Raw genomic sequence first — 21380 nt, 5'->3', positions numbered from 1 at the left:
ATTAATCCACACTTGTACTGAGTCATCATTTATTAGCTCATAACTCTATTAATGGCTAAATAAAATATGTTCTTATTACGCATGTAATTATGTTGATATTTTATCTCTACACCATGTATCTGAAAGCAGCTTAGGAAATAGAAAGGGAGAAAAAAAATGTGTAATGTGAAATTGAAAATTTCACACTTTTTAACAAGTATTTTAAACAAGTAACTTTAAACATTTTTGCATGCATTTGCATAAATATATACATTGTCTCCTATGCTGGTGTAATTATCTGAAAAAATTAATCCAGAAAAGAAAGAAAAAAAAAAATCAACCAAAACGAGATCTATCTATATAAAAGTACAATAGGATACAGAACTTATTCCAGCACCCATAAAGTTCAGTAGAGCTTTTGATCTAAAGTTTGGAACCCTGTAATAGCTCTTTGACCAGCTAATGTGTTTTTTATTAACAGTAATTGTACTGGAACCATGATGTAAGAAACTCTTCTGTCATGCAGATACGCACAAAAAATCAAACGCAAGCCTTTCCATGCTATATGTGGTTACTGCACAAAAAACAAATGAACCACCTGCAAATTTGGTTATCCAGCTTTGGTAAACACTTCCCAGCTACTGTAGGTAATGATGATGATGCAACCAGATTAATAATTAAAAACAGCACTTCAGCACTGAGATACTGTCTGGAGTTAGAAGAATGGAAGACTGACAAATTTTAAAGCACTACTTACTATTTCACATTCCTTACAAGTGTGGCCAAGTAATTTTCTTCTTTCTTCTTTTTTCCGAACAACCTCAATATGAGGAAAATCTAACACAGTACTCTTTCTGAAAAACAAAAATGCTTTCACATAATAGTACTTTCACTTCTTCTACGTGACTGGAATTTTCCATTTTTTTACAACACAATGATGGACAAACAATTTAAAAAAATAATTCAGAAAACAAATACAAAACCCAAATCACACTGCCTTTCATAGTTGAATAGGGCAATTTCTATAAATAAAACAGTTTTCAAATGTAATATGAACTTTAACATCACCAGAGAAGCGTGTCTCATTATTATGGCTTGTCATAGTGTAAAAGTAATTACTATATAGAAATTACTCAAATAGAGATCTTCTATAGAATATTTTTGTCCAAGACAGAGTTGTGCTTACAATGATTCCCATGAGAGGAACATGTGTTGGGGTTCAAGATCAGTAGGTTCTTTTCAACTTAAGAGCTTTCAAAACAGTAAACAAGTTTTCCTATACAAAGAAAACATGCTCTGAGATAAAATATAAGCTACCAGAAGGGCTTGGTATCATTATGAAAGGAAGACTCAGACTTCTAATTATGATTATACTGGAAGGGAACAGAGGGGGCACTAAGAGGTACAGTAGTTGAACACCATTTATTGCCTAGAGAGCAAGGGGTAAAAATACCAGAGAAAGAAAGGTTTTCATTTGTACAAGCAGCCCACAGGTCCTTGGCTCATAAATTCAGGCATGACCACATGCCTGTAAGAAGCCACATAGATTACAGAACACTGCACTCACTATAATTATAAAAAGCAGAAGAGGCAGTCCCTTCTCTTCAGCAAATGTAATAGGCATCTCAACATTTTTTTCCCTTACCACAGTTTTTATCTAAAGTCTTTTATCTAATGTAGTAGATCTTCTGCTTCTGCATCTTCATCTGCTAGGCTGTTACACACAAACACGTTTATTTTATGGAAAATCAAGTTTCCTATAGGGAACATACAAAGATCCTTAAAATGACCATAGAGAACAAACTAAATTACCTCTCATCACTTTTGAAATAAGGCTCCACAAAAGCTTTCTGCTTGGCTTTATCTTGTTTATCCTCATATTCTGTAAATAGACATGCAAAACAAAATATAAGGTTAACAGACTGCCTGCAGAAACTTCTGTAAAATTATTAACTAAGTGTTAAGAAATATAAAAATGCCATGTACATTTCAGTCTGAGACAACGGATTCAAATAGATACAAAACGTAATACAGAATTGATAGAACCATCAATAAAAAGCATTACTGGAGCAGAAGGAAAGCAGCAGTGACACAAGCAAAAAAGGCAAGAAGAACATCCAAGGAAAGGCTGCTTACAATACAAAATACTGTAAAATCTTCTATAGAACCTAGAACAGTGAGAAGAAAGGAAGTAAATAACTGTAGCCAAAACCTGGTGTTTCTTTTAAGAGTCAATTTAATGTTCTACTGCTGTGCCAACTTCCACTATACATTCCACATTTGTGTGGTGATAAATGAACTACCAAAAAAAAAAAAAAAAAGAGAAATTCATATTGCTTTATATTTTGTCCTTACAAATAACCAACTTTACCACAAACCAACTGATGCAAAAAGAACTGGTGGTTAATTTGGCATATTTGTTCCTAAAGAACAGTCTGATTTCAAAGCAATTCTTGTCGTTTAAGTAAGCTAATAAAGACAAAACCAAATTATATCCCACTCTTTAGTTTCTTGCTTGCTGCTGTTAATCCCTTATCCTGCTCTTCATCATGAAGAGTTTCTCTTTCATCACATGCAGGAGGACTATCTTCTGGTAGGCAGGATTCATATTCTTCATGGCTTGTTCGATCAAACATATCTGTTATTTCTCCTCCTGTTATTAAAAGCACAAAGAACATCCAAATCAGTGTCTCAATGATTTTAGTCAAGAAATTGCATTTTGATTAAATTTGTATCAAAAGAATAAACATTGCTTACTGCTCCAGTACCAATTAACTCAAAAACAGCTCACCTTAATTCTTGCTGCAACTTCTCTGTCAATCTTTCAAATGTGGCCAATGCTCATTTATTTTTCAAATACCTTGGATCCCTTTTCTAAAATCTGATTAACTGCTAAAATCACTGTGAGGTACCTTAAACCCTAATACTGGATATGTGAAATTTTTGTTCTTGTAATTATGGACTTATCCAAGAAAAAGGAAATACTTTTTGTGGGTAGGAAATAGTCACTGCCCTGCAGCCATGATTCACCACATACCATACGGTAAAAGTGATATAAACACATTTGGATTTATTTTAAACATACTAGTTCTATTTATATGTAATTAAAAATGAAATTAGTCTTCTCATACAAAGTATAATGTGATTACATAGAAATCTTTCAAAGCTGTTTACTGCAGGTGAGATCAGAACTGTTATATGGTTAAGTATTTCACCCTTTAAGCACTGTAAAGGAATAGCTAGCTACTGGCTCTCTCAGCACAAATTCTGTCTTTTTTCTTAACCTATGTTAAAAAAAAACAACCTCCAAACCCACCACCAACTCTCTAGGAAACAGACTGACCCTGTGTAACCTATAAAAATTCATCACCAGTTTTTTACTGCAAACCATTTTCTACTATCTAGCCATACAGGAAAAAAAAAGTGCCCTTTTACTCTTTCCTCCTCCTCCTCAGAAAATCAACCAAACAAAAAAACTCCAACAAATCCCCACCATACCACAAAAAAGCAAACCAAACTGAAGAGGGAAAAAAAAAAGTCTTACGTGGACTGCTTTCCTGATTTTGCTGTTGATTTTTCATTTCTAATAGCACACTGTCACTAACATAAGTATAATCCATATCAACAACTTCTCCTCCAACTCTGGTCTGAGAACCCCCCTAGGGAAAAAAGAAGCAAACATGACAATTGCACCCAGAAGCAATTAGTTAGTCAGTGTCAATGCCATGTATCTGAAACATTTTCAAAGCAGTTACTGGCTTCTTTTTGGACACTGATTTATTTTTTTTTCCTGCAGGTTACAGCCTCATTAGAATTCTTTCTCTCAACCATTCGTCCACTTTCATACTGAGAATATTCCTGTTGAGTTTATGAAATACAACTAAACAGTGGACATGTTTTAGGATAACTATAGCATGAACAAATATCAAATGAGCCAAATTTTATTAGAAAGTAGGTTTGGTCTGCCCAGAACAATGTTCAGGATACTGCTTTGCAGGCTTTTCCAACATCACAAAACATGTAGACTTATTATAAAAGTTCACCTTTGTATCAATCACAGTAATGTCCATTTTGTACTGTGAAAGGTCAGCTCCTGGGTCTATGCTCCACTGGAAGTTTTCTAAAGAAGGTTTATCTTTCAGGTCTGTATGCACAGAATATGAGAAAAAAGGGACAAATAATTAGAATCAAACTCTGCCAGAAGCATCTGATCTGCTGGCTGCTCTGGATGTGCTTTATGACGGCACTCAAGGTGATCTGGGATCAGCCTAGTCAGGCTGACAGGCTTGCAGTTCCCTGGATCCTCACTCCAGCCCTTCTTGTGGATGGGTGTCACATTTGCTCACCTCCAGTCAACTAGGACCTCCCTGGTCATCCAGGACTGCTGATAAATTATGGAAAGTGGCTTGCTGAGCACTTCTGCCAACTGCCTCAGTACCCTCATGTGGATCCCATCTGGCCCCATAGACTTGTGTGTGTTTAAGTGGTGAAGGAGGTCACTGACAATTTCCCTTTGGACTATGGGGGCTTCAATCTGCTCCCTATTCCAACCTTCCAGCTCAGGGGCTGGGTATCCTGAGAATTACTATTAAAGATTTAAGCAAAAATGCACTAAGTACCTCATTCTTTTCCTCATCCTTTATCTCTATGTTTCCCCCACATCCAAAAAAGCTTATTCTTCTTAGCCCTACTTTTGTTGCTGATGGATTTACAGAAATATTTTTTATGGCAGTAGCCAGATTACGCTCTAGCTGGACTTTGGCCATTCTTATTTTTATACCTTATATTTTATACTTTATATTCTTATTTTGTGTGCAATCTCTAAACATCCTTGTAGTTTTCCTGAAGCTGCCTGCTCCCTCTTCCAAAAGTCAAAGTCTTCATATCTGAGTTCTAGCCAATGCTCTCTGTTCAGTCAGGCTGGCCTTCTTTCCCTTAGCTCACCTTGCAGCACACGGACAGCCTGCTCCTTTAAGATTTCCTTCTTCAACAATGTCGACACTTCTTGGACTCCTCTGCCCTTCAGGACCACCTCCCAAGGGAGGACTATCAAGTGATCTTAAACAGGCCAAAATCTGCCCTCTAAAAGTTCAAGGTAGTAGTACTGCTACCTCCCACTTCCTACTTCTCTGAGAATGGAAAACTATCATTTTGTGACTGTCATGCTCAAGATGGCCCCCAACCATCACTTTACCTACCAGTCCTTCTCTGCTTACAAATAACAGGTCCAGGAGGTGCCTTTCCCAGTTGGGTCACTATTGAAGTTAGATCAATGACAATGCAAGTGTCAGGTCTAAGCAAAGAGTACAAAAGTGTCTGGTCATTGCTCCAAAGATGCCTCTTGATTAATCTTTGAGGGGAACATTTAGATTTCAAGCTACATGGCCACATCAACTACTGGCAAGTATCTTTTAAATTCATAATGCAACTATTTCCAAATAAAGTATGCAGTGTAACAGCTTGGCTGAGGAGTACCGAAGCTTTGATTCTAAAACACTAGTTCAAAAAGTTAGTTTTCCAACTGGGAGCACTTAAGAGGAAAGAAGATACATGCTCTGGAAAGAATATATGACAGCCTGTGTTCATTATCAATGAAGGTACAAATTTCCTTACCAGATCATTAGGAATAACGAAAAATACTAAAAAAATGACTTATGCTTACACTTGAGTAGTTTTCAAGTATTTGATATAGATAGTTGAAACTCAAACTTCATGAGATTTTATTATTACACTGCAACAAAGAACAATGCTAAACAATCAAGACAGAACAAGATTCCTGGCCTGTCGAATGTACACCTGAATAACAATGATATATTTATTATACGGTGGCAAAAGTATGTCAGGAAGACACAGATTTGTACTTGTTGGGGATTTCTTGAGAAATCCCAAATAGAATGTGACTGAGAAACAGAACAAAGGATTAAAGTAGAAGAAAGGAAGATAGGAAAAATTCTATTCGATCTGAGCACAGGCTGAGGGGGTAGGCAGGCAGTAAAAGGAATATTTTCATCAAGTTACCTTGCTCATTTTGCTGTGCTTTACTTTTTGATAGTCTACAAGGGTTTGGCTGAAGTACAGATGCTGGTTCAGACTCTTCATGTCCTGTTCTTGTTTTCTTTCTATTTGGTACATGGCCACTGGCAACCTAACAACATATTGCAATTTTACTATTACCCAAAACTTAAATAAAATACTTCAAAGGAGAAGAAAAGAGTCAGAAAAGCATACCTTTACATCATCAAAAAGTTCCTCTGTCTCTGCAGAACTCGGCAGTGGTGCAAATTTGAAGGGAGGAACTTCTTCTTTCGTTGGGATCTGGTTTTTCCTGTCAGGGAATGCTCTTCCCAGCACTGCCTCTTGTACACAGGATTCCTCTTGTAAATCTCTGCCCAACAAACAGCTCTCATTGTTGGCATTTTGAACGGATGCTGAACCTTCAGGAATGGTTTTCCCTATGTGTGAAAAAATGTCATGCAGAGTCACTTGCTTCAGTCTGTTTTTATATGTCTCCTCATTTCCTTGTTTTTTCTCTTGAGCACGAACTCCAGAGAAGCGATCAGACAGATCCAAGGGCTTATCCCCTGTATGTTCCCCATTGACCTGCTGAACATCAGATCGAAAGGGCACAGAGTTCTCTTTGCTGAATGATGTTTGCTCACAGCTAACTGAATTATCATCTTCAGCTTTCTTTCTCTTAGCACACCTGCCTTCTAGCTGCCTCTGGTATGCAAGGAGGACATCACTCTTGATCACCTCATTTTTAGCTGTACAGGTGTTTCCAACACAGGTTAAAGCCTCATTAGAATTCTTTTTCACAACCATTTGCCTATGGACAGAGGCCTGACTGATAACTGAATTGATTTCCGCCCCGAGATTCAGTGGTGCAACAAAAGCAACATCTTCAGATTTTGATCTACTTTTATGAGATCTGGTACTGGAAGGATTGTTGAAGAGGTTGGTTTTGAGATGAGGCTTCAATCCTGAATCTAAAATACAAGGAGCATGAACTGTACTTGAGTTGTTCTTCATGCTGCTAGAAGCTCCAAAAACAGGAGAAGCTATCCGAGAATCCCAGTCATCATGTGGTGGAGTGTTATGAGATGGATCTGAAATACTGAATACAATGAAACATGAGAGATTTTTCTGGTGTACAGATGGAAGGAGAGAAAGTGATATAAAAAAATATCTTTCCTATTGCTGATCTGCTTTAAAGCTGTGTGAGCTGCTAGTATTAACAGAAAACAGAAGGAAAAACAAAAATTAACCTATTCTAGGAATAGCTACTGTTGCACTTAGAGCTGTAGAAGGCAAACAAAATGCAGATCTTGTTCTTCATTTTGGTGTATGGTATGAAATTCTGTTCCACATTCAACTGAGAACCAAGGGCAGAGTTAAGCTTGCCTAAGTATCTCTTCTATCCAAGGACTCCCTACCTTTCAGCGCCATGAAAGGAAGAAAGTGAGAATGATTGCAATAGGATTCTATTTAGGTTCTTGTATACATCTTAAAACCACAACAGATTCTTAATGCTTCTGCAAGTGAAGGGAAAAAGTGCAAGCTCCTTTCAGGTACTGTTTTTTACCTGTCATCAACAAAACACATTCAAGATGACAAATAGGGCCAAAAAAATCCAGTTTAGAGCACAATATCCTGAGGAGAGTGGGAAGGGCAGCAGTCAATTGGTTTGATACCTAATCAGAGCAATAAGATCCTTCTTGCATTCCAGCTCTAGGCCCACTATCCACAGGGTTGTGGGCCTCAGAAGATACCTTATGATAACAAGAAGTTAGGAAAGAAGGGACCGTGTACACAAAAAGCCCAAAGAAGAAGTTTGTGAATTAAGTAAAAGCCTACAGTTTTGCATTCTATGAGTTTCTTTGCTTCTCATGTTATTTACTTGAAAGAAACCCTTCTGATACAAAATATTTATTTCCACTTCTATACTTTAAAGCAAAATGTTGCATGGTTTGAAATTCTACAAATACCCAAACTTCTATAAGCCTGCTTAAAACAATTATAGCTATTACAACTGAGTGGAAACACACCCTAAAGTGTTGTCATCATTTCTTGATTCAGAAGCTGGATGTTTTCTTGAGTCTTCACATTGCATGCTCTCTGAGGCCTGGCTCGTAACTGTATTAGTGAGGGGAAGATTCAGTACACTCTGGGACTCCTTGCAAGTGGTAAAGGAAAACAAAGAAAAGAAGTGTGAGAAGATACTGGATTTAAAATTAGAAATATGCTCGGTTGGCACATAAATACTCTGAAGACCCATTTAAATCAAAACATTCAAAACTCTTAAAAATCACAAAAGCTAAGAGATGACCAGAAGCTTTAAAGAAATCTTATGGAAACTGAAAAAATTCATTCACATCCATGGACACAAAAATATTCTTCATACTATAACTTTCATGGTAGTTACCAACCAAAACCATCAAATAATCTAACCTGAGTCACCAATCAGTCTCATGGCCAAGAAACATTTTTCAGTCTCTTTGATTACTGCACAAAGGGAATTTATCAGACCCAAGGATTTAGATCACTGTATTAACAAAACTTGAAAGGAGGAACCATGTCTCTACCCTCTTCAACCCCCCCAGACAGGTCAGCACAGTTATATCTCTTCAGTCAGCAAAGACTAAGCAAAAGCAAACCAAAGTGAGCTTACTGGAACTCAGAATATTTTTGCAGAATTTTAATGCAAAAGAGAAAAACATTGTTTTTGCAAACAACTGACCCAAAAAGTTGGTTATGTAAGAAATTTGGGAATACTTACAGATTCCTCTTCAACACCAAGTCCAATTGTTTCTGCAACGACTGCAGCCAAGTTAAAAGATGGCTTTGGAACAGGGTATCCTCCCACTCTTGGTTTATCTTTGTGAGTAGAAAGAAGATCACAATAAGCTACATATGCATTATACTATTGTGCTTGACTAAGAAAGATGGTGCAAACACAGAATGAAAAAGATCACAAATTAAAACTGGCATTTATGGAAATAGTTTGATCTCTGTCAGATAAAAATTGTATCTGAAAGTAAGCGGCAAAAGGGGCAAAAGAATTTCTGATGAGAGCAAACTGCTGTATCAGCACAGAGAAATATGTGTCAAATTAGAATAATACAGCTCCCCAAAATTAAAAATCAATGTATAAGTTGCCCTTCCCACTCCTGGTCCCGGGCACAAAGAGTTTGATAAAAGCATGTAGAACAGAGATAACATGTATTTATAATACAATGCTTGTCTTGCATATTTCTTAACTGACAGTCACCATTATTTTTCATGTGTTTTTATTAGGAAAACAAATGGATGAGTTCCCCTTCTTTGAGGGGTTTAACATTACTCAGTTAATTAAACTGGGGCAAGATAATAAGATTGGAAAGCACAAGAACAGCAACCACCACAACCCTGACTTGCATGAATAATTCCATACTGATTCTCAGTCATTAAGAGTATTTAAAAAGGTTTGCGTTTCATTAGGTTTTATGTGTTAAAAAAGGTTAAAGAGACAAAACCTCACTTTTACAATATTTTTGCCTTATTTTGAATGGAATTAGAACTAAATCTATCAATACACTTACTTGGCACAGGGGACAGTTGTGGATCACAGGTGTCTGTCACTAGTATCTCTCCTCCGTGGTGAGTACTCACTTGTGTGGAAAAGAGTGGAATTTTTCCAAACTCTAGGAAATATGGAAATATTTTCACATGGTGAAATTAGGTATCCTGTTGTGATAATTTTGCATAGATACAGACAATGACCCAGATCTGAAAAGCACTTTAATGTATGATTTACTATTTTAGTAGATCCAGCAATGTAAGCACGTCTGATAATTTATGACAATGATATGTCAGAATAAAAATAAAATTATATATATTTTATATTAATCCTTTTCTCACAAATATGACTTCAGCCAGTCAGCCCTAAAACAATACTAACACAAAATGACACCACCATCTAGTCTGACCACATAAAAATAGTTATTAAAGCTGTATTGGATCTGTAAATAGGGGAATGAAATTATTGAAGAGTAAACCATCCAAGGCAACAATGTTCTGCATCAGCTAAGGTAATAAAAAAGTGAAAAACTTGAGATTTCAATCATGACAAACATATGCCATGCAGTCCTTTCTACCTTAATGACCAATAGCTTTTCAAAGCCATTAACTGTGACAGATATTCACACCACTTCTAACATAGTAAACTTTGGATTCATTTAGTAGCTCAATTTTTTATACAGAATATGGAGAGAGAAAGGTATGCTTAGAAAGGAGAAACTACTCATAGCACTAAAAATTTCAAATGCAAAATAAAGGGCATGAATAACCAGCCCACCCTTTTCATCCCACAGTTATCCTATTTTTATTCTTGGGAAGAGGCTTTTAGTCAAGACTAATACTTAGATGTATTCATACTTAAAATATCTTTTTTTATGCCACAAGATAAATTGACCTGGATTATAATATTTCCTGTGTATCAATAAAACACAAGCACAAAGTGCCTTATTTTACAAAAATACTTTTTGTAGACAAAATATATTAGTTATTTCTATGACACAACAAAAAAAAGTCTGGAAATTAAATGCACACAATACTTCTGAACTTAAGACACAAAACAAATGCAAACAGTGTGGAATACATCATCAGATCATGTAGATATCTACCAGTTCCAGTTACATTACTTCAGTTGCAGAATAATTTCAGAATGTGGCAAAATATATGTTTCGCTCTCCACTAGGTGGTGACATTGCTGCATGCACAAGTCAAACCTGAACAGATGCTTTTACAGCAAATTTGCAAGTAGAGAAGAAATATAGGCTGGAAAACTGTTACATTTGCATGTGCACATGGATGAATAAAAGTAGAAGGTTGAGATAAGTTCTGAGCATATCACTGATATAACAGTTACTACTATAGACGTTTTTCCCTGGACTCCTGCATTATCACATAAAAAGAGAAAAGGCAGAGCAAAAAAAAGCACAAGGTTTTGGTTTTATTTTTTAGTTTTTGCCCTTTGCAATCAAGTTTATACACTATATTTCTCTTTAGCCCTTAACTAATTACAAAATAAAAATACTCTTACCACTGTTGCTTTCCCTAAGTTCCAAATTTGGGGGTGTATGTTCTGTATATCGGACATGCCTATTCTCTTTTTTTCTTCTCATACGATTAACCACAGAAAATGAAGATGTTAGAACTGGAGAATCTGGAATAACTTCTTCTGCCTCCACAGCTTGCTGCTTTTGCATCCTGGAGACCAAATCAAGTGGTCAAATAAAACCCCAAGTCAGCAAGATGAAGAGTTTTCACTTCAGCAAGCAGGACAATCACACAGTATGAGAACCCAACAATTCTGTAAATACAGCCATCTCAACAACATTGCACTGTAAAAAAGTAAAACTCAACCCAGTTTTTAGATACATCTAACAAGAGATTGACCATTGCTTCATCAAGTCCAAGAACACCATACAGCCCTAGCTCTTCACATTTGAAATCAACATATAACTGCACTATGGAAGCCCCTTTGCCCAGAAGAAACCAGGTACTATAGAGGTTATAGCTTATGCTCTGAAGCAGGTGCTTCTTTAACAAAAGCATGCTGAAATGGATGGATCAGTGTCTCCCCCTTGTATGAAAATCCTTGTACATCTTCACAGTTTATGACCCGAGATTGGCTGAGTTGGTTAGAGCATGGTACTGGATAACACCAAGATTCTGGGTTCAATCCCTGGATGGGCCATTTGCTTAAGAGCTGGACTTGATGATCCTTGTTGGGTCCTTTCCAATTCAGAATATATTCAGTGATCAGAAATACTGCCTTAAATACAAAATAAAAGCTTTTAGAAATTTTTGTATAGTACTGAATAGCACTGTATTCAAAGCAATCCCCCTCCAAAGCATTGATATTACCTCTAACTCAACTCAAAAAGGTCTTCAGGGAATAATGTAAAAAAGCATGGAAAACAAGTAATGTAAAATACAAGATGAGTTATGAAGTTTACCTTCTCTCACACTGTCAGCTCTAGCAGCCTGCTGGAGAGTCAGTATATAAAAACTGGTGTAACAAACAACAATGTCATTTCTCTCCAAAAACTCTAAACATAATGAGGAAATAACAACAAAAACGGACTGATTTTGGATCTTTGAATTTAAATAGTTTGTTTAGTACCTCACAAGGGGCTATCTGCCCTATGGTGGTGGCAGTGAGATGTGGAAGAGGCAGCAAAAGAAAAGTACACAGAAATCTAACTCAGCCTGCTTGGTCATCTTCCTGCAGTTGCACTTTCCCTTATGATTCTCAAGAGAAAACATAGGCCAAAAGATAATTTCCTAACTAGAAAGAAAAGGATATAAAGTTTTGATCTAAGGGAAGAAGAGGAAATACAGATAAATTTTGCTTGCATTGAAGCTGAACCACAACAGCTTATATAAAATAAGGTAATGGAAAACTTTAAAAAGCTGTCTGGCTTAAGACAAAAAGCATTTTTGCAGTTAGGCTTTTTACCACTACTAACTTTGAACACTTAGTGACAAATACTGATGAATTGATGTTTTCAAGTCTTGATGAATCCCTTGTGTGATTTTGTAATTCCTCTTTTCTAGCACATTTACAAAGAAAGCACTGAAAAACTGTATTATCTACTAGCAATATCTTAAGACACAATCAAAATAAACAACAGAGCAATAGATTAATCAATTTACTTTGCAAAATAAAGTTAGCTGTTAGAGCTCTCTTTCAATTTACTGGTACACATGGCCTTGTTTGAGAAATGAACCTACTAAAAATATATTTTTCTGCAGCTTATTTCTATATACCAAGAGGTAGTTTCTACATACCATCACAGAAAAAGCCATCAAATGAAGCAGCTGCCATACATACTGTACATCATAACTATGTTATAAATAACTTTTGAATCATGGATTTATCTGAGACTCCAGAAGAGATTTTTGCAGAAACTTCCTTGCTGTTCCCATCCATGCATAATGAAATCTCAATGTCATAAAGGATCAGATAATACAATTCTTCTACACTGATTGCACTTATATGGAGAATTCTCAGATTTTTATTTCTAATATTATAACTTGGTTACAAAATACAGAAGACTGCAAAAATCTGATTTCATATCATGCAGTAGAAACAACCTGTTACTTTGCACCTATAATGTGATGATATTATATCAATCTAAGTTGCTAATTCTAAATAAAGTACCATGACTATAGCTCAACCAAAACAACCAAATGCAGTGACTGTATTAAAACTGCAGTACCATCCTTGTAAATTACTGTTTATCCACTCAACTCTGCACTTATTTGAATGATCATCTAACATGCAGAGCAAATAACGTATTGTGACATTGGTCACTGTCAGCTTTCCTGCATTGGCCAGAGATTTTTAGTGGAAGCTAAAAAGAGAAAATGAAATGCATACAGAAAAAGACAATGAAGGTGCAAAGATGGGAGACAAACCAAGAAATACAAAGGAATAGGACTACAGTCCTTCTGAACTGAACTCTAGTTTCACTCCCTACTGAAGTTGAATTTTGACAGAGACAAGAAATAAACCGCATGCATAGAAAACCCTCTGCATCAAGTCCACATATCCTGTCCCATTTCTCCCAGGCATGAACACAGATAGTCACAGATAGGGAAAAGTGAAAAAAGTTTCAGATGATGTCAGACCACAACAAGAAAGGCACACTACCTCTGCCTTGCACAGTACACCACATTCACATATTAACCGCAACATTAGATGGCACATTCTTACTACAGCAGAATAAAATTTCACAGTCAATTTGTAGCTCATTATTTCTATGTCTTGTTTTCAAAATTTCCTATAGTATTTTTCTTTTTAAATTGCAAAATTATAATAAGTTTATTTTAAAAATGTATTGCAAGATCCTGGGACTTTTTGACTATCTAAGTAACTACTTTTCTGAAGTCTTAGTCTAGGAGGAAACAGAAGGTAAAGAGGCAAGCAAGGAATAAAAGCATGAGATGTAAGGCTTTGCTATATACTGTGATCAGAAGTCAAGCAAAATTTCTATGATAAATTCACTTCTCCGAGTTTTACTCCCATTTTAAAACAAGATGCACACAGCTAAAAGAAAATAAAAATCTGCACAATAGAAGGCAACTGGGCTTATGTTGTTATGTTGTGGCAGTAGGCTATCTTATCACAGTCTATCAGAAAGAGGAAACAAGATTTAAAGACTTTAAAGCTGATATTTATATTCCCAGACATTTCTACTGTGGAATGGGGGAATATCCCAAACAACCCAAAACTTACTCTAGCTCCTTCTGTAATTGCTGGAACTGTTCAGTTAACTTTTTATTCTCATCCTGTAAGTTGTTTTTTTCATTCACTGAAATTTACAAAAAAAAAATAATTTAAAAAATGAATATACACATATTAACATGATAATCTTGTCCTTGAAGGAAACAGAACCAAGTGTAAAATGTAATACCATACAACTTTTCTGTGGTTTACAAAAATTAAGTTTCAAGCCAGTAATTTAAGATGTAGTAAAACGACATGTTAGAAAAGGCAGAAGTGACACAATTACTGTATCACAACATTAGTTCTACACAATCATTAATTACTTTTGTCCACATACACACAAGTGAGACTGTGTTGTAAAGATGAGTGAACTGCTCACTTGCCTCCATGGACAAAATTGCTTCTTTAGGCTAAGGATAACCTATGAAATACAATGCAATTTGCATCTGGTTTTAGCCACTTAAGCAACCATTGAGCCTTTCTTCCATGCTGCCTCAAACTAATGTAGTGATATTCCCAACTCTTCTGTCCACTTTAATGTTTTTGTTTTTATTTTGCTGTTGTCTATTTTGCCTCTAGATTCCTCAAATGATCTTTTCCATTTTTATACAAATCTCAACCCAAACCCATGGGAACCTACTGTTGTGTCACAGCTCAAGATTTGTACCTAATAGGTGCCACCTTGATTTTTAAGGTTCAGAGCTATATTCAGAGAGCGGTTGTACCGTGTTTGCTGCTTATCATTAAACTCACAACTCAGAGTAATTTTATGCAAGTGCTCAATATTAGAAGTCCTTGAAACACTGATGTGTTCTGTATTAGCATAGTATTTCCATAATTTAATTAACCACCAAAAAGCTATTTTTTGTCTAGCATTTCCTGTATTTTAAATCTCATTTATTGTCTGCTTGTTCTTGACAAATAAAGACATCTAAATGATACAAAATAATTCATGGTAAAGATATCATTAACATTCAAAAGTTCTGTCCTTCATTATTCTACGCTTTTTACAACCAATCTTTCCAAACTCTCTTTATGAACATATTTCTGTCCTGCTTGTGTATCACCTGAAACAAACAGTTTAATTTGTGTCACATGTTCTACTTGATTCAAAATGAGCTGGCTATAAGCTGCCTGGTATAAAGCCATTTTTTTGTGTCTTCAGTTGATTATGTGACAGTTATGGGTTTACTGCAGTTAAAGTCTGAGGCCAACTACAGGACACATGCTGGACCCACTTCTGTCTGAACTTGATACTTTGCAATCACTAGCTCCTTTTGAAGTCAGGGTTTTCTTAGGAAAGCTGGCAATCGTTCTAACTCTAGGAATAAACAGAAGCAGTCACATTTTATCTAAAGTAGCTACTTTACAGTGTAAGATTTTCCACGTCAGTTCACTTTCAGTATCAGCACTTCAATCTAAGAAGGTGGGTCAAATGACTAGTCACTGGTATGTTACATATTTTCAGACTGTACAGTTAAGTATCCCCTGACTGAATTTTTTGGGCTTACTAAACACACCACACATAAATTATATCAAGTTACAGGAATTTCTGGAGAACTAAAATAGTTTACAAAATAGCATGTTTTGTCTTCAGGCTTGGGGATAAAACTCACTAAGCTCAGTTATAAGTTTGAGATTCTGCTGCCGGATATTTTCAAACTCTTGCTGCTTCTTTCTCATATGTTCTTCAGTTACAGCACAGCGATCACATAACCCCGCTCTTAATCTACAATAAAATGAAGAGGAAAAAGGTCCTTCTGTTAACAGAATATTGCCATGCATGAAGCAGATACCAATGTTTAACAGACCTTCTGAACAATGAAAACCAGAAAAATTCTGACAGTTATGCAGAATGCCACTAAGTACTGTGGTTTTATATGTTCACATAACAATGTTTTGAGATTTCTGAACTATCTAATACTATATGCTCTAACATTTGCATAAATGATTGTAGGTACTGGATACTTCTAAAACAACATGCATTACTTTATATAATAAAATGGAGCATGCTATACCTTGCCACTGAAATCCTTTGTAAGGCATCCTACTAAAAATACTGTTGGATATAAATCATCATTTTACATAAAGGTAATTCAAGAAAATAAAATAAGCAAACCACTTCAGTAACTAGAATTCCTGCCTCATCTAAGAAGGATACGTACTGTTATTAAGCAAAAAAATAAAATAAAAAGGACAAATAGTAATTTCACTCTGTAACAACTGCCAAGCAAATGTGAAAACCTTTATCTAAGCACCAATAATTTGAAGTGGATCCAAAAGTTCATGAGAGGCGTTGACTCCACTGTCTCTAATAGTTGAGATTAGCTGTTTAAAACACATTCATGATCAGAAAAGGACTGGTTAGAATCCCTGTGTCTTACCTGACACATTCATTCATGCAATGAAATAGGTGTTCATTTTATAGTTGATAAACGGAATGTATTTATTTCTGGTACACAGCAAAAAGCTAATAGTAATGCCAAAGTGAAAACCAGAGTCTCTTTTGCCTGCTAAATAAGGAACTAGTTTACAGTTCCTTACAGCACTGCTGATGCTACTACATCAAGTATTAAAAATCCTAACAAAACAAACTATGTAACTTTCCAATTTCACAGCTGAATATTGGAAGTAAAAACCATACTTGTTTATTGGTGTTTTAATATTGTGGAATTGTGGCAAGAGTAAAGTACTGAAATGCCTTTTCATACTAGCTTATTTGAATGTGTAACAAACACAGCATTACAATTTCCTTGTATTAAATCAACTGAAATACTTATTTTGTTTTTCACAATGTGAGTAATTCATCTGCCAAGGGATTAGAAAGATCCATCCACACCATGAATGCCTCTCTACTTACATGGTCTGAAAGTTTATTATCTGCATGGCTACAAGCTTATCCCTAATGCCTTTCACAGAGAAATGGAGTTGAAAGTAAAAGTAGAGTATCACAGCTCAAAATTAGAGGTAACACAGGAATAGTGGAAAACCGTTTACCATGTAACGATCTCCTGTTCCCAGAAAGTTTCTGAGAGCCTATTAACAGCAGATTTACCCTATACTTTCCAAAACAGGTACAGTATTTAAAGATGAAAAAAATGCACTGTAATTTCATGGCTATTAGTTTTGTTTTGCTGTACCACATTAAACAGGAACAAATAAGGAAAAGGTAGAATGGATAAAAAGGTGAGGAGAACACCCAAGTCCAAAAGAAGGTAACAGACAGAACCTGTGATCAAATTTAGACAAATCAGGCAATTGGTAAAAAAGACCTCCTCAAATCTGAAACAATTCCTAGTGAGTTATTTCATTAGTTTCACAACATATCATAGCCTTTGGGTTTTGAACTTGTATTACATCTTGATCAATATAAAATTTAGCTATACAAAGATGGATACAAAAGAACAAACCCTAAAATGTCTGTTTGCCTCCCAAGCTGCTCTATTCTAACTTCTACTGAAACTGAACTAAACAAGCTAAGCACTTTGAAAAAAACAATACAACTGAAATTGTTATTTATTTATATTCATTACTGATTTTATATTTAATTACATAGATGAGATAGATAAATAAATATCTTATATATTTATTTATTGTTCCTCAGTTAGAAAAATGTAAATTCTACACCTTTCTCTTGAAAACACTATTTGGATTGCATTAGAAAAGGACTGGCTTACTTAAAAAAAAAAAATCAATAATCCCACACCAAAACACAACAAACTTAACTTGCAAAGCATCCAGAGCTACTCTGCAAGAGCAAAATTCAGCAAACTCAAAAGCCAGAAGACACTACTTCACCTGTCTTCTAAAACCTTGATAGTGTCATGAAGTGCTTTTAGCTGTTCTCTGAGCTGTTGGTTCTTGGTATAGAACTCTTCAAGCCTCTCTGCATCCCTGAAAAGGAAAAGAGGAAGAATTAGTTCTAGCTCTAAATTGCAGTAATTACTTTTTCACTAGAGAATTTTCTCTGGTATGTTTATTTCATATCCTTGGGAAATGTGATTATCATCAGCACAAATATTATGCTGAAAATACACTAAGCTAGTGTTTCTGATTAATAATAATTTGCAAATGACAGAGGAAAGATGCAGCTAGTTTCTAATTCGTAATACAGGTGATCTTCTGTTATGTCTGATTTTTGTTCAGGTAAAAACTAGAATTAATGACAGTCAAGACATAAAAGCTAACAGTGTTCAAAAACAATCTCAGAGATCAAACTCAAACATTTCTCTTACACCTTACTGTGTTGTGGAGCTGTAGGGAATCTAATGATAGCTCAATAAAAGTTAAGTGCCTGAATCTGTGTAACATGACAATGACTAATTTCTGAGCAGAAATTCCCAGTTCTTCTTTCTACCATGGAATCCTTTGTATATATCTATGAAAGCAGTTGGTTTCAGTGTGCCTGAGATGAACTATTTGTGGAAGTCATGAAACTGCCTTATGAAAAGCTGTTAAGCACACACACACACCCCAGGAAACAAAAACATATTTGCTAACTTGATACAGTTCTTTTACACAAACAAACTTTTAAATTGGCACTATCCCTTGAACATACGTTTAGCCAACCACATTTTTATATTGCTGGCATTGCAGTAGTTCAAGAAACTAGCAATCATAGGCAATAAAATGAATGGGGCAGCTGGAAGCTTCTACAGTGTACAAGCACAAGCATATTTAGTCTTTAAATTTAAGTACAGATGCTTTATTTTTCTGTACTATCACACAGACCCACATAGGCCATTCCAACTGCATATCCAACCTATAAAACAGTTACATGCAAACAGCACAATGGACCATTTAAGGCTTGTACTTTAACTTGGGAAGCACAAAATGTTAAAGTTCTCTTACTTCAGTTCACTAACCAAGTACAGCCAAGCTATGGCAATATTTGAAGTCTGACAAAAGCAGGTTGTATTTTCCTGATGTTTAGGACATTAAAAAATCCCTCCAACAAAAAACTAAAACCACAAAAAATCCCCTCATTTTTTCTGTTTATGCCACTCACAGGAAGCTCAAATTAACAAATTTAAAAATTATTTCTAGTTAATTCTAAGTCATTCTATGGCACTAGGTCATTTGCAATAAATAAGTAAGATATTAATGTACACTAATACTAGATGCTTTTCACCTAAACCCTGTAAAATGCCCCATGAAGACAGTAAAACAACAGAAGGAACTTGGCTCTTGGTTGAGTTTTCTTTCCTTAAAGTTCCAGTGCACCTGATAAACATGAACAACGTCTTTGGCTATGAAGGCACTGCATAATGGCCGGTCTCTGACCTAGGGTTTACAAGTCATTAGCTCCAATGCTGGAGTGGGATACAAAATAAGGTGCTCATTGTCAGCTGATTACCAAGTTTGAAATACTAAACCTCAGGTATTCAGATGCTGCAAGGAGAACAAGACCTCCTATGTAACAGTACTGTATCCTCAATGTGGCAGCTGTAGACAGATTCCAACAAACAATGACTAACCTATTTGGTATTTGTTCAGTCACAGCATTGATAATATTTCTCATCCAGAAAACTGACTGATCAATTTAAGATTCCAGAACATGGAAGCAACTTATGATACAGCAGGCTAATATCAAAAGCAAGAGATAATTTTATCATTTCAGATTAAAAATTAGCAATTACCTAATTTATAAATTATACTTAAGAAATAACATACCTTGTAAAGAGCTCTGTACATCTTCAGACAACTTTAGCTGAATAATTAAAGTAAGCAGAGTTTTTTTACACATCTAAAGGAAGAATCCATGAAACCTTAATTGATCTTACAAGAATTGCAGCTCATTAATGGGATTCTGACTCTCCTTTAATAAATTATATCATTAGGATGAGTACTTACAAGCATCTTTCCTTTTTCAACTTCGATATTTTCAGCTGTAAACCTGAAAAGTGGAAAGAAGAAATTACATGTTATAGAATTCTGATTTTAAAAAATGAGTGAGACAATAAATTAACTCCCCATTTGCCACTGTTATCTGCAAAGAGAGACAAAAAATGTCACTAATCTGGAGAGAAAAAGGTTCCTTCTGGACTTTTTGAGTGTGTTCTACAGGATCTTGAAAACAAATATAGTCATTGTGATCTCCAGGAAATAGGACTTCTTAAGCAAACACACAGATTTCCACTTACACAAGTAAACAAACACCTTTGTGAAATAACCACATATGAATAGCCAGCACTGTCAATATATTTTCATTGATTATGCTCACAGAAGCAGCCTAAAATATGTTCTGTGTGCACATAAATTCATAATACAATACTGGAAATGAAGCATCTAATGACTAAACTGCTAAATGCTTTACAGTGAAGGACAAGCTCCTTATTTAGAGATGTGCTACCAGACTCTCTCAGTCAAAGCTTCCTTGGACTACCTGAAGGTGAATTGAAGAATGATATTTTATCTATGGCCTTTCTCCCCTAAGAATTCCACACTCCTAACTCTATATTCTTAGCTGAAGGAAAAAGGTTTTCAAAGACAACTGATGTTCTCAGCAGGAGCTGACAGCCCAGGCGAGAGAACACTGTCCAGTCAATCTGCTTGCAAGGTTTTGGGTACATTTGTATGTGCACAGAGACAAGAAGATATCTGTGCACAAAACAATTTAACAAGCAGGATACAGTGCTGTGGAAATTTATGTGATATTACCCACACAGAAGCTGGCCATTCCTATTCCAAATAAACAGAAATAATCAGACACCCATGACAGATCAGTTTCTTAGACAGAAATCCAAGAGAAATTTTCATATCACATCAGAAAATAACATCTCTTAGCACGGTTATTTTCTTCTAACTATGAAAGGTTGCTACCAACTTCAGGTTGAACATTAGGTGTCTTGTAAGCCCTCTTGCAAAAGCATTATGCATTTAGGATAGCAGGATAAACTTATAAAACCAGAACACTTGTAAGAAAAATTCTGACTATTTTAAATTTTAGCCTAAATACAGAGCTGATACTACATCTTATTGTAGAAAATGTAGGTTAAGGCAGCTAACAGACTATTTTTTCTCCACTACCACACTCAACTAGGAACAGCTCTAAGGGAAAAATTAATTGCTTGAGAAGGTTCACTCCTCAGGCCACTTAAAATGTCAAGCCAGCCACAGACTCAGT

The 21380-nt window shown here is 35.6% G+C and overlaps 1 protein-coding gene across 5 annotated transcripts in view; it reads right to left on the bottom strand.

Annotated features, from left to right (window-relative positions):
* RBBP8 (RB binding protein 8, endonuclease) overlaps positions 1 to 21380 on the bottom strand; it is a 39856-nt gene that overhangs the window by 5476 nt on the left and 13000 nt on the right. For all 5 annotated transcript variants that reach the window (XM_050970736.1, XM_009102487.4, XM_050970738.1 and 2 more), the window contains 15 exons: positions 20108 to 20150; positions 18053 to 18148; positions 15871 to 15983; positions 14264 to 14339; positions 11060 to 11226; positions 9558 to 9659; positions 8756 to 8853; positions 8025 to 8152; positions 6208 to 7093; positions 5998 to 6124; positions 4023 to 4123; positions 3524 to 3638; positions 2480 to 2632; positions 1792 to 1861; positions 737 to 833 (listed from right to left, as the gene is read on the bottom strand). In XM_050970736.1, coding sequence (XP_050826693.1) covers positions 737 to 833; positions 1792 to 1861; positions 2480 to 2632; positions 3524 to 3638; positions 4023 to 4123; positions 5998 to 6124; positions 6208 to 7093; positions 8025 to 8152; positions 8756 to 8853; positions 9558 to 9659; positions 11060 to 11226; positions 14264 to 14339; positions 15871 to 15983; positions 18053 to 18148; positions 20108 to 20150 — 2372 coding nt within the window. The remainder of the gene's footprint in view (positions 1 to 736; positions 834 to 1791; positions 1862 to 2479; positions 2633 to 3523; positions 3639 to 4022; positions 4124 to 5997; positions 6125 to 6207; positions 7094 to 8024; positions 8153 to 8755; positions 8854 to 9557; positions 9660 to 11059; positions 11227 to 14263; positions 14340 to 15870; positions 15984 to 18052; positions 18149 to 20107; positions 20151 to 21380) is intronic.

This window comes from Serinus canaria, chromosome 2 (genome assembly GCF_022539315.1).
Source record: "Serinus canaria isolate serCan28SL12 chromosome 2, serCan2020, whole genome shotgun sequence".
Taxonomy (NCBI): domain Eukaryota; kingdom Metazoa; phylum Chordata; class Aves; order Passeriformes; family Fringillidae; genus Serinus; species Serinus canaria.
Note: the sequence above shows the minus strand (reverse complement) of the source record. Positions and strands in the feature narration are given on the sequence as shown.